Here is a 13,900-nt window from a genome sequence, read left to right as displayed (position 1 = left end):
TAGGAAGTTATTGCAGGAATTGTTTGGAAAGGAGAGACTGGAAGCAGAGACAAGTTAGGTAAGTTATCACGGTAATAATACAAGTAAGAGGCAGTAAGGGCCTGGACTAGGGTGGTGGCTTTTCAAGTGAGAGAAGAGGACAGATGATGGAGGAAGAATTGACAAGATTTGATAACTGCTTAAGTGCAGAGGGAAAAAGAGGACAAAGTGGAAAATGACTGAGGTTTCAAGTCTGCATGTTAGAAAACATGGTGAGTGAAATATGCATCCATTTAACTGTTATAAATGACTCTTGAATGAATGGGAATGAATTGCCACCCATTAGTCCTAATGGTGGGATTGGAGCAGTTTCAGGTGAGGGTCATCTGAAGCCAGACTCTGCATATGCATTCACTGTGGCTCATGAGAAAACCAGGCAGAGTTTGGGCAGCTTCTAGAAGATTATGACCCAAAAGTATTTCAGAAGATTTCCATAAAGGAATCCTTATCAGACAAGCCAACCATCTAGAAAGTCTCACAGTTGGGTTTAAAAAATCAACTTTATAATCACAATCCAGGACTGGAGGTGGAGGAAACAGAGATGACTCCAGATTTCCAGCTTGGGTGACTGGTAAGCACTAGCTACTGCAGAGGAAGCCCAGACTGCAATCCTCCCTCCCACCACAGGCTCAGCATTGGTTCTCCCAATCAAGCAGCTGCTTTCAACCTGCTGGCTTGGCTGGCTGCCCCCACAATCAGAGTGAGCTTCAAAGCCTGACATTTCTCCCACTTAAAAATGTCAAGAATCATTGAGGTGGCAGTGATTAATTACCTGGAAAAGCCAACCTCAGTTGTGTATATGTATTTTCAAGCATTTTTGTCTGAAAAAAAGGAGGGATGCTAGGAATCAGAACACAGTTTGTTGTTCTACTCTAGGCAAAACCAATTCTTCTACATAATGCAGGACATAAAACAGACCCATGTGTTTGCCTCCATGCCCAGGAGGACTCTTATTCATAACACATAGAAGGTAGAGAATGCCAATCACTTGTTGGAGAACTCTCCAGAAATCCATTTGGAAAGCATTGTTCTAAAGAAATAAATGTAGCCAATATAACAATACAGGTTTTGTCCTATACCAACTACATAAATCTGGCCTCATCTCCCTTTGTTCTCACTGGGTGCAGCCCAGACAAGGACTGGAAACAAAACTCCCACCCTTGCTGCTCCAGCAATTGCTAATGGGCAGAGTGAAGCTCACAATTAATTATCAAAAGAGCCTCTTAGTAGGATGGGAGAAACTCAACAGTCTGATGGGCACAGTGCCAATGGGTACATGCTCTAACTTTTGCAAAGGTCTTTCTCTTCTCTTCTCAATAAATCTCTCTCTCTCAACATAAAAGGCCAAATGAATAGCTGAAATACACAGGTGATGTGATGTGCTATCAAAGAGAGTACCTTGAACTGGGAGGTCAGAAGACCTGGGCTCGAGTCCCAATTCTATGACTCACTAAGTACATAACCTTAAGGTAAGTATTGATGTGTGTGGGCCTCAATTTCCTCCTTTTTTTTTTTTAATCAGTCAGTCAACAAGCCCTTATTAAGCCCTTACTAATAGAAGAGATTTGGAGCTTCAGGAAAAGGGAGCCTATAAAGATGAAGTGATTTGCACAAGGTAGAGCTGAAATTTGAACCCAGGTCCTCTGGCTCTAAATCCTGTGCTTTTTGTGCCATACCATGCTGCCTGTGTAAGGCACTGCATATTATGGCACTTAGGCTGGACATTCATATTATAATGATATTGACTGGATAAAAATGTTCATACTACCTACCCCTAGGGATTGATGGGAGGGCCAAATTTACTAATGTAAATATGTAATATGTATAAAGTATTGGATAAGCATAAAGTGCTATGTAAGCAAGAACTGTTACTCCTAATACGCAGAACAAGTAGTCTCCTGCCAAAATCAGCAACAGGAATTTTTAGCTATTGCTAGGAGAATCTTCTCTCTTCATCTTGCCTTCTCCCTCTATATTTTAGAAAAAGATGACCCATGTACCTATTTACATTCCAAGGAAACAACAAAAAAAATTATTTAATCTGATGTGACCCAAGAAAATTGGACGTTCCTCTGGTAAATATTTAGAATGGTATCCACAAAATTATTCAATAAAAGTCCCCGGGGGGCAGCTAGGTGGTGCAGTGGATAGAGCACCGGCCCTGAAGTCAGGAGGACCTGAGTTCAAATCTGGCCTCAGACCAAAACACTTGACACTTACTAGCTGTATGACCCTGGGCAAGTCACTTAACCTCAACTGCCTAAAAAAAAAATGTCCAAAGGTAAAGAGTTGACCAGACATTGGAATGGAAAAGATCATCTCATCTCACTGACTTAGAAAGAAAGAGGAAAGGGAAGAAGGTTTTTTTTTTTCCTCAACTGTTTGAAAACACAGAGGATTACAAGTCTCATGTAACCCCAATGTTAGGGAGAGCAGATTTCCAAGAGTTCATAAGATCTTAGAGAATATATAGGATCCTGGAGCCTAATATATGACAAAAGATACTGGCACAAGTGAGATAACATGTTCTCAAGAACAAAATTCAGATGACACAAACAGAAATAATTCCAGAGAGGGAGAAAAGAGAGAAATGTCAACTCACTGATCAAGAGTGATTTTTAAAAGCCAATGCAAAAGATGAAAGGAAGGCAGGTAAAAGAGGATGAATACAAGTATTCCATGACAATAGTGTCAGAAATGCTGTCTAGCTTAGCATTCAGCTAAAGTATACTAATGACAACAAAAGAGATTTTTTTTTTTTTAAATCGCTATGTAGGGAGTAAGGTGAAGATGGAAAAAGGGCTAGAAATGCTTCTCAGGGTAGATATAAAAGGCAATCAAAAGAAAGTAGAACTATTCAACTCTCATTTCATTTTTCTTTTCTCTACCAAAAAGAATGATCTTTAGACTGGGAAGTTAGTCATAAGACAAGATTGGTTGAAAAAATTGAGATGCAAGAGAAGAGAGATATTGAAATCACACCTAGCTGCTCCCCAGTGAGTTCATGCCATCTGGCCTGGACCAACTGATATTCCAAGTCAAACTCAAATTGAAATGAGGGCTACTAAACTGCACCTAAGGTTGCCTGTGGGTTGCATATTGACTTAGAAAACCACATATTAACATTATCTATATTTTATTTAACTTGTATTAATTTTGTTAAATTTTTCCCAATTACATTTTAATCTGGTTTGGACTTTACGCCTGAGTGTTGTGAGCTATATAAGTTTGACACCTCTGTTCCAAGATACTGAAAGAGTACGAAGAATGGGAGAGATGCTACAGGACTGAGAATGGGCAAACGTAGTTTGCTTGTCTCAAATCCTAATTTTTTTTCCAAAAGGGAAAACGATGGAGTCTTCAGATTATAGTCCTGTAAGCTTGGCTTCAATTCCTAATTGAATAGGCAAAAATCCTAAAAGATATTATTAATAGTTTGTAAGCATCTGGAATGGGAAGCACCAGTAGTATGAGCCAGCATAACTTCATCCAAAACAGATCATAACAGACTAACTTCATTTCCTTTTTTGACAGGTTTGGACTGGTAGGTAGATTAGGAGAATTCAATTTGATTCAATAACCACATATTAAGTACTAATTATGTGTCAGGCAATGGATGTAAAAATACAAAATGAAACCAGTCCTTGCCCTCAAAGAACTTACATTCTATTTATGAGGGGATGGAGTAGGGATATAGCACTTATATGGATAAACATACATAATTTGAAATGACTCAAAGCACTAACACCTAGGGAAACGAGCTGAATGTTGAAGGAAGCTAAGTATTCTAAAAGTCAGAAAGTGCATTTCAAACTTGGGGGTAACATGAAGGACTAGAGAATGGAACGTGAACTTTGGGGAAATAAAAGTAGAACTATTTGGCTGAATTATAGAGTGTGTGAAAGAAGAGACAGATGGAGAGGGAGAACTGACAAATTTTGGAGGGAGAATTGACAAAACGTTGCAACATCTTAAATATGGGGGGAGGAAGAGGAAAGAGTCAAGGATGACTTAACAAGGTTCCAAACCTGACTCATAAAGGATAGTATCCTCAACAGAAATCGGGAAATTTAGAGGAGGGATGAGTTAATCAGGGACGATAATGTATTTTGGACTTTAACCAATATGATGACCAGTTGGAAATGTCTAATAGGCAGTACAGCCTGGATCTCAGGAGAGATAATAGAGGTAGACAAATAGGTATTCATGAAGCAGCATGGCACCATGGATGGAGAAGCCAGCCTCAGAGTCAGGAAAGCCTAGCTTGAGTTCCACCTCAGACACTTACTGGCTGTATGATCCTGAGCAAGTCATTTCTGGGCCTCAACTTCCACATCTGTAAAACGGGGATAATGACAGTACCTACCTACCTCCCAGGGCTGTTGTGAGGATCAAATGAGAAAATGTTTGGAAAGCACTTAACACAATGCCTAGCACACAGTAGGCACTATATAAATGTTGTTGTTGTTCAGTCATTTTTCAGTTGTGTTCTGACCTCCCCCAATTTGGGGTTTTCTTGGCAAAGATACTGGAGTGGTTTGCCGTTTCCTTCTCCAGCTCATTTGATGGATGAGGAAACCAAGGCAAACAGAGTTAAGTGACTTGCCCACAGTCACACAACTAGAAAGCGTCTGAGGTCAGATTTGAACTCAGGAAAATGAGTCTTCCTGACTTCAGTCCTGGCATTCTATCTACTGCACTACTTAGCTGCCCCATATAAATTTTAGCTATTTTTAAAATAAAATTATTCATTACTTAACCTCCCAGTGCCTTGGGCAATTCACTGAGACTAGACTGCAGCTTAGGTGCTGACCTGCATTGGGAGAGGGAGTTTTCTTATAAGAAGATCTCTATAACAATGAAATCCCAAGTCTGGTTCAAAATATATACCTCCCTCTGCTCAGATACCTGAATAGGAGTTGATGAAATAAATGAAAAATAGAGAAAAAAGAGAAGAGGGCCCAGGACAAAGCCTTGAGGGACCCATGGTTAGGGGCTGAAACATGGAAGGAGCAGGCAGTCAGACAGAAAGATAACAAGGAGGGAGCTACATCACAAAAGGTGAGGGAGAATAGCTTGCTTGGGAGAAGGAGTGGTCAATAGCACCCAAAACTGCAGAAAAGTCGAAAAGGTTGAGGACTGAAAGGCCATAGGATTTAGCAATTAACAGACCACTGGTAACCATGGACACAGCTGTTTCGGTAAAGTGGTGGGATCATAAGCCAGACTGAAAGCAGGTGAAAAGCTGGGTAAGGAGCAAACACATGGAAATGACATTTCCTAGGAGTTTGACAATGAAAGGAAGGAGATACAGGCTATGAAGATTAAGAATGGGGGAGAAATGGGCTCATTCATGGGCAGCAGGTATAGAGTCAGATAACAGAGGAAAGCAGGAAGAAAAAGGGGGCAAGTTCCCAAAGGACATGAGGTTACATCCAAGTACAGCCAACTATTGCTAAAAGAGTGGAGCAAAGGAAGAGAGAATAGGTGACCTAGAGTAGTTGTGAGGAACAGAATTGGGAGCGAGAGCTTATGACAGATGGTCTTTATTTTCTCACTAAAGTAGGAGCTAAGGTCTTCTGCTGAGAGGGAGGCTAATGGTGGCGCAGGAAGTTTGAGAAAAAAAAAGGCAGAGATTTGGAACAGCACCTGTGGGAAGTGTAGTGAGAAATCAGTCAGAGAAAAAGAAAAGGATTGTCATATAGCAGAAGGGCCCGGGGAAGACTGCTTAACATAAATTGGCAGTCAGTACAGTTGTGTGACTTCTCCAGGTAGAATGGGCTAAGACACAGTAAATATGGGTTTCAGTGATGTATTTGATAAAATCCCTCATCTTACCCTGTAGAAATGGTGGAGAGATATGGGGGAATGAGAATACTGATAAGATACATTCAGAATCGGTAGAACAACTGGACTGAAAGAATTAATGGATAGATGTCAACCTGAAAGGAACTAAATCCTGCTGTCTAGAACCAAGGATCAAATATGATAAAAGTCAAATTTAATAAGGTAAGATAAATGCAGATCTTCCTGGCTCCAAGAGCAGCTGTCTATCCACAGTATGCCACATTGCCTCTCTTTTGCTTCTAAAGTAAATTTTAAAATCGAGAGCACACATCTTCTCTTGAGATCATATCATTTTCCAAGATGGCTGCTACTTCCCTGATGGGTTCACTGCCCCAAAAAATCTGTTCAGGATCCCTTGGTCAGAGAAGCCCTATAGACAAGCAGTCAGGGCTTGACAGGAAGTCAAGGCTTCTTGTGCATTAATCAAATCGTTTTCCATTTTACAGACCCTGTTCTCACACTGTCCAAAGTCCTTATAAGAAGCAGCTCAATCACAGATACAAGAGGGAGAAGCTGACAAAAACGCCTACAGGCACAAAATAAATGTAGGGTATTTGGATACTGTCATCCGTGGCAATATTCCACCCATGAATTTCATCAGAGCTTTCCTCCGTCTTAAATTTACCACTGTCTTATATTCTCTTCTAAAGATTTACCCTGCAGACTTCAAGCTAAAGGCAGGAGTTGTAAACAGCATCCCTGGGAATGAGAACAGAATTAAAAAAAGAAAGATCAATGGAAGATTAAACAGATGGTTCCATTCCATGGGCACTGAAACCAACTGCTCCCTTACTCCCAGATTCCACAACTCCCAACTTCCATAATTTGCTTCTAAGATGAAGCTAAAAAAAAAAAATAAATCAATCTAGAATAAAAATGAGAGAATTTTTTCCCCCTGCAGTGTATCGGTCTACCCATTGTTGCTCAAAAAACAGCACCAAACCAAACTGGATCATTTGTCTCCTTCCATCAGGAGTCCTAACTACTCTTTGCTGAGAATCAAAAGTGGAAGTTCTATACGAAGTACACTTGAAAAGAAAAAAGGAGAAGGAACAACATTTGGTACCTAAGGGATGCATTCTCCACAGTGAGAGAAGCACCAGAAAGCTAACCAAAAAGTAATACACAACACAGGCACCAGACCTGCACAAGGAATGTCAACTACAGAAGAATAAAGCAGAGTAGGGGGGAGAGCATTGAGATAAAAAACTCCTGAAGTAAGCAGAACCAAGAGAATGTTGTACACAGTAACAGCCACGTTGTGCAATGACTAACATTGATAGACAGCCCTTCTCAGCAATGCAAGAATCTAAGACATCTCCAAAAGTCTCATGATGGAAAATGCTATCCACATCCAAAGAAAGAACTATGCAGTTTGAATGCAGATCAAAGCATACTATTTGCTATTTTTTTTCTTCTGTTTTGTTTTGTTTCCTCTTTCTGGTGGTTCCTCCTATTGGTTCTAATTCTTCCTTGCAACATGACTAATGTGAAAATATGTTTAACAGGAATGTATATACAGAGCCTATATCAGATTGCACACCTTCTTGGGGAGGGAGGAGGGGAGGGGGAGAAAAATTTAAAACTCAAAAGCTTATGGAAGTGAGGGTTGATAAATCAAAATAAATTAATAAAAAAATGATAATAATAAAAAGATAAAGAACTTCATGCAGGTAACAAGATACAGAGAAAGCCTTTGAGTGAGTCATGCCCATTCTTACTCAAGAAGCATTGAATCACTGGACACCTCAAGTCGGGTTCAGTCACTTACCTGCTCTGTCTCGACGAAGTTAGACACGTGTCCATCATCATTCACCCCCCTGATGTGAAACCGGGCACCAGCTCGCTCACAGCTGATCCGGGAGATGAGGCAAGCTTTGGCCTGTTTATGGGAGGCATAGACGGTGCGGATGGCCACCACTCCACAGATCACCTTCAGCAGCCAGTCAGAGCAGTTCACTTGGTAGTGCTTCAAGGGAACGTGCAACAGCTGGTTCCTGCAAAATTTTACCACGGGTGGATTAATCAGACAACAAAGACACAGGAAGAAGAAAGTAGATTAGCATCAGGACCAAGAAGAATGCTTGTCAAGGGCCCAACAATAACCCACAATAAGATTCAAATTAATTCAATCCAATAAGCATCTATTACACATCTCCCCAGGGTCAGGCACTGGGCTGAGTATGGAGGATCACAATAACAAAAACAAAACAATCCTGGACCTCAAGTTTTCTATTCTACTGGGAAATGATAAGCTTATACCACTCTCCTTCATCAACCAGCCAACCCATTCCTCATCATGTAGCAGGATGAGTCCTTTGTTTCTTCATCTCTACAATGGGGATAATAATAGTACGTACCTCATAGAGTCGCTATAAGAACCCTTGAAGGAAACCTTAAAACTTTATATAATTTCTAGTCATTAACATTAACTATTTATTTTGTTTTGGAGAGACAGGCAATAATATAACAGGTCACAAGGAAAAAAGGGTGCAAGAGAGTGCTACAATCAAAAGGTAGGCAAATCAAGTTTTAAGAAAGATGAGAGAAAAAAGTCCCAAGCAATCTGGCAACATACAATTATGAGTTAAAAGTGTTATCCTATCGTAAAACTCGGGGGTACCATTATTGGGGCTACAACTCTAAGGATGTTATTAAAAAGTAAAAATGTATCACTCGATATGAAAATGTTGATAAAGGTTTCTTATATACCATCAAAATAAAAATGGAAATCGAAAATTCCCCACTGGGGAAATTAGGGATTAGACTGGCTAAATAAATTATGGTATATCAACGTAAATGAATATGCCACAAAAATGATAAATATGAAGACTACAAAGGAATACATACTTATATGTGGGGATGCATACCAAAGAAAATAACAGAAGGTATACTTTTAAAAAACAACAAAATATATACACAACCAAGCAGAAGGGAGATTGCAAGTGAACACAAGGAAATAAGGCCTTTTTTGTTATTATTTCATTAAATGTAGTATGTCCTTTTAAAAAACAATATTGTTTAAGAGTATTTGTGGGGGTTTTTTGTATGATTTTGCTTATTTTGCAAGTACTCATCTAGTCTACCTATCACTCCCTGAATTCCCTTTCTTTGTTTCCAAAACTTGACCCATTTAGGCCGACATAGCACTTTTCTCTCCTCCTGAACCTTTTGCCTTCTTGTCAAGGCTTCTGTCTTGCCAAACCCTAGCCCTGGGGCATCTAGGTGGCTCAGTAGATAGAGTTCCAGTCTGAAATCAAGAAGATTCGTCTTTCTGAGTTCAAAGCCGGCCTCAGATACTTAACTAACTTTATGACCCTGGCTAAGTCACTTCACCCTGTTTGTCTTAGTTTCCTCATCTGTCAAATGGGCTGGAGAAGGAAATGGCAAACCACCACAGTATCTTTGCCAAGAAAACCCCAAATGGGGTCACAAAGAGTCGGACACAACTGAAAAAAACCACTAAACAACAACAGTCCTGCATTACTCCCACTATCTCTTTCCTCAGGAACTCATGAAATCAGACTAACTGGATCCAGTATAAATTTATAGTATCTAGTCTCAACTGAGCTCTTACTGAAGCAAGCAAATCTTTTATTCTTAATCGATTCACTATCACATTTTCCTCCCCATAGCTGCCATTCCATAACTTCTTGTTCTTCCATAAGCCTCTTGTACCCATTCAGTAGAAGACCACCTCCTTTCTTACGAAGAAAAATCAAGGCCATTTGCGAGCTCCCTCTTCTCCCCTAATCTATATCATTCCCCATTTTTTCCTCCTTTATTCCTCCTCCTCAAGGCCACCCTCTTTACTTGATCTCTTCCTTTTGACCCAGGGATTGCCCCAACAGTCTCTCCCTCTCTCATTCTAATCTTCAGTCTCTCACTATCTACTGACTCACTATCTGATGCCCAGGTCTCTCTCATCCTTTTAAAAAAAAAAAAAAAGCAACCAAAAGCCAAAATCAAAACCAAAACCAAAAACGAAACCATCCTATAGCCATCTTCCCTTTTATAGCCAAGAAAAAGCTGTTAACACTCACTGCTTTCATTTCTTCCCTCTCAATGACTTCTCAGCCCCTCAAAATCTGACTTTTGGCAAAGATCCCAATGGTCAAATTCAATAGTCTCTTCTCAATTCTCATTCTTCTTGACCTCTCTGAAACATCTGACACTGCTGACGACTCACTCTTGATTACTTTTTCCTCTTTGGGTTTTTAATGGTCTCCTACTTCTCTGACTCTTCAGTCTCCTTAGCTGCATGATCATTCATTCCCCTATCTGTTGGTGTTTTCCAACACTCCATCCTGAGTGACCTCATAGGCTCCCACAGGTTCTATGATCATTTCTATGCAGATACCTTTCACATCTTTATATGTTTCTCTCCTGAGCTCCATTATCAAAACACCAACTATCTACCAGACTTCAAACTAGATGCCCTGGAGGCATCTCACACTAAATACGTCTAAAACACAATTCATCTTTGCCCAAAAAACAAAATCTTTCATTTCTCTCAAGGAATGCCACTATCCTCCAGTCACCCAGGTTTCCAACCTTGAAATCATTCTTGACTCACTCAGCAGATCCAAGCAATTGCTAATTATTGCTGATTCTGCCTCCATGTTATCTCTTTATTCACACAGCCACTATCCTATTTGGGGCTTTCATTATCTTTAACCTGGACTATGCAATAGCCTCCTAATTAATTGGTCTCCCTGCCTCCACTCTCCCACCTGTCCAATCCAACCTCCAAGTAGTAGGCAAAGTGATATTCCTGCAACACAAGTCTGATCACATTGCTCCTCTGCTCAGCAGATTCTTGGAGCTCCCTGTGACCCTCTAGGATCCAATACAAATGATTCTGGCTAATTTAGAGCCCTTTGGCTCCAACCACTTTCAAGCCTTTCTAAGGATGGCTCCCCTTCATGCTCTCTATGGTCCAGTCAAGCTGACCTTGCTGTTTTTCACATACAATCTCCCATTACCCTTACATAGTTGTCACACATGCCTGGGATGCATTTGTTCCTTACTTCTCAGTTCCTTTCCAAGCTGAGCTTAAATGCTACACCCTACCTTTCCTGATCTCCCCAGCTTCAGTATCTTCCCCTCCCCCCATGCAATCAATTACCCATATTTATTTTACATATGCTTGTGTGTGTATGTGCTGTTTCCCATCTATAAAATGTATGCTCCCTAATGTTCAGTCATTATCAGTTGTGTCTGACTCTTCATGACCCCATTTGGGGTTTTCTTGGCAAAGATATTGGAGTGGTTCACTATTTCCTTCTCCAGTTCATTTTACAGATGAGGAAACTGAGGCAAACAGGGTAAAGTGACTTGCCCAGGGTCAAACAGCTAAGTGTCTGAGGCCAGATTTGAACTTGGGAGTATGAGTCTTCTTGACAATAGGCCCAGCACTCTATCCACTGCATAACATAGTTGCCCTATGCTCCCTAAGATCATGATCTATTTCATCTATGTCTTAATAAATGCTCCTTTGCTTGACTAAATTGGACAAATAAAAATTCCTAGTAAATATACTACTCCCCAGGGAATTAGCGAGTGCTACTCATCCTGACCGCAAAAGAACTGCTTCCTTAATGACGAGAGAGCGGGTTGACACCCTCTGCCACTAGGTAACAATTTTTCAAGCACTTCTTCAGCTTACCAGGTAGGAGCCAAAAGGACTGAGCTGTCACTCTCCTAAAACCTCTAACTCATTCACGAGGAGTAAGGCTCTCCCTGGGAAATTGCTGCACAGAATATAACCCAGATCGCAACGGCCTACTTGTTTTAAAACAGCAATGAATGACATCATTACTCCTTGGCTTTCCTCAAGAACAACACTCTCTCTTCTACCAGTGAGAAAAAGTACTCAACCCCTATTCCTAAAATTAGGTAAGTGCTTCCTAACAGGATGGGCAAGGAAGCTACTTTGTGATGGCATTCCACCCACACTCTAGGGATACCTTACAAAACCAGGAGATCTTGACAGCCCAGATGGCTTCTCCCAAACAATATTTGTTTTGGAGAGGAGTGTAGAAATATTTCCTTTTTCCTCCTAACTCAGTCTCCTCCTAATGGTCAGGGGTTCAACGAGGATTCTGGCAAGACTCTTCTTTCCTTTAGTAAATTTTTTTTTGAGCAAATCTGTGATTTCATTAGAGTAGGGAACTGCCAATAAAGAAACTCCCACTCCCAATACAGACAGGCACTTTTTCTGACATTTATAATCTTGGAGATTGTGCCTGAGGGCAGACATATTCAGTGACTTGACCAAGGGCAGAAGGCTAGTAGATATCAAAGTCAGCGTATAAATGTAGGTCTTCTTGATGCAAGGATGGCTCTTTACACTGCTCTGCATGCAACCTTTAGAAATCACTACAAAAATCAGATCCAATCTAACTCATTGCTAAAAATGTATTTAAAGTGTGCCTTAGCATGTGTAGCAATAAGGGGTAAAAATGAATCACTCTATAATTCAGATAATAAGCCAGGCTCAAGAAAAGGAAGAATTTTCTAGCAATAAAAAGTTGTCTGAAAATGGAATGTTACCTTGTGAGGTGATTAAATTCTCTATCGCTGTTAGTATTGTATTTAATGAATGACTCATTAGGAATTGTAGAAGGTATTTATGCTTCAGGTACAGTATGGACTAGATGAACTTTAAAGTCATTTTCCCAATCTCAAATCCTATGAAATGATGATATTAAGTTGATCTAACCCACCAACTGGAGTGATTCCCTGCCTTCCTTCTTTAATATCTGGCTATAGGGATGGAGTATGTGCAAATGGCAAAGTACCCTGGCTTCAAAGGATGGATGAAATTTACAGAATCAAGGATCCTACAGGGCCAAGGTAGCAGGCTCCAACCCTGAAGAAAAGGTACTACTGTGTGCTGTGAGAAGTTCTCTCTATATACTTTCTCACTTGCTGATCTCAACAGCTCCCATGGGTTCAATTATCCTTTCTATAAAGATGATTCCCAGATGTATATCTGGTCCTAACGCCCCTCCTGAACTCCAATATTGTATCCACCACTGCCTTTTGGATACTTCAAACTAAACGTCATGTAGACATCTGAAACTCAACATTTCCAAAACAAAACTCATTATCTTTCCCTCCACAATCATCCCCTCTTCCCACCTTCCCTATTACCATTAAGCAGAGAACCATCCTCAAAGTCACCGTAGATGGCAACCTCAGTGTCACCCTTAAATCTCAAAAATCAAAATTCAAAAATCAAATCCTCAAATTTCAAAAATTTCAAAAATTGCTCATCCATGGATCTAATCTGCTGCCAGTCTTATCATTTCTACCTTCGCATCCCTCCTATCTGTCTCTCTCTCTCTCTCTAGTTGGCCACCATGCTAGTTCAGGCCCTCATCACTTTTTTGCCTTCACTATTTCCACAGCCTTATGGTTCATCTCCCTGCCTCAACTCTTTCCCTAGTCCAATCCAACCTACAGTCAGCTGCCAAAATAATCTTCCTGAAGTATACGTATGACAATGTTAACCAATTATTTCAAAGACTTCAATGGCTCTTTATTTACCTCCAAGAGCAAACACAGTACAAATGTTCTGTTTGACATTTAAAGACCTTCACAATCTGCCCCCTTCCTAACTTTCTAGTTTCCTTACACTTCATTCCTTTTCACAAACTGATCCAATACAATTGCTCTTGTTGAGTCATGTTTCAGTCGTATATGACTCTTCCTGACCCCATTTAGGGTTTCTTGGCAAAGATACTAGAGTGGTTTGCCATTTACTTCTCCAGCTCACTTTAAAGATGAGAAAACTGAGGCAAACAGGGTGATGTGACTTGCTCAGGGTTATGCAGCTAGCAAGTGTCTGAGGGCTGTATTTGAACTCAGGTCTTCCTGACTCCAGGCCCAGCACTGTATCCACCAAGTCATCTAGGTGTTTGTTGACTAACAGGATCATGTATAGACTAGTACTCTACCTATAGATTTAAAGCCGGCAGCTTAGTTATTACCTAGTCCAACCTTTTCC

The 13,900-nt window shown here is 40.4% G+C and overlaps 1 protein-coding gene across 3 annotated transcripts in view; it reads right to left on the bottom strand.

The window, feature by feature from the left end:
- The window catches only part of LOC114031517 (synaptojanin-2), a 143,526-nt gene that overhangs the window by 76,100 nt on the left and 53,526 nt on the right, over positions 1 to 13,900 (bottom strand). For all 3 annotated transcript variants that reach the window (XM_027846632.1, XM_027846633.1, XM_027846634.1), the window contains exon 4: positions 7,658 to 7,883. In XM_027846632.1, the coding sequence (XP_027702433.1) occupies positions 7,658 to 7,883 (226 nt within the window). The remainder of the gene's footprint in view (positions 1 to 7,657; positions 7,884 to 13,900) is intronic.

This window comes from Vombatus ursinus, unplaced genomic scaffold, assembly GCF_900497805.2.
Source record: "Vombatus ursinus unplaced genomic scaffold, bare-nosed wombat genome assembly UNPS02015175.1, whole genome shotgun sequence".
NCBI classification, from domain to species: Eukaryota; Metazoa; Chordata; class Mammalia; order Diprotodontia; family Vombatidae; genus Vombatus; species Vombatus ursinus.
The sequence above is the reverse complement of the archived record's forward strand: the minus strand, read 5'-3'. Positions and strand labels throughout refer to the sequence as shown.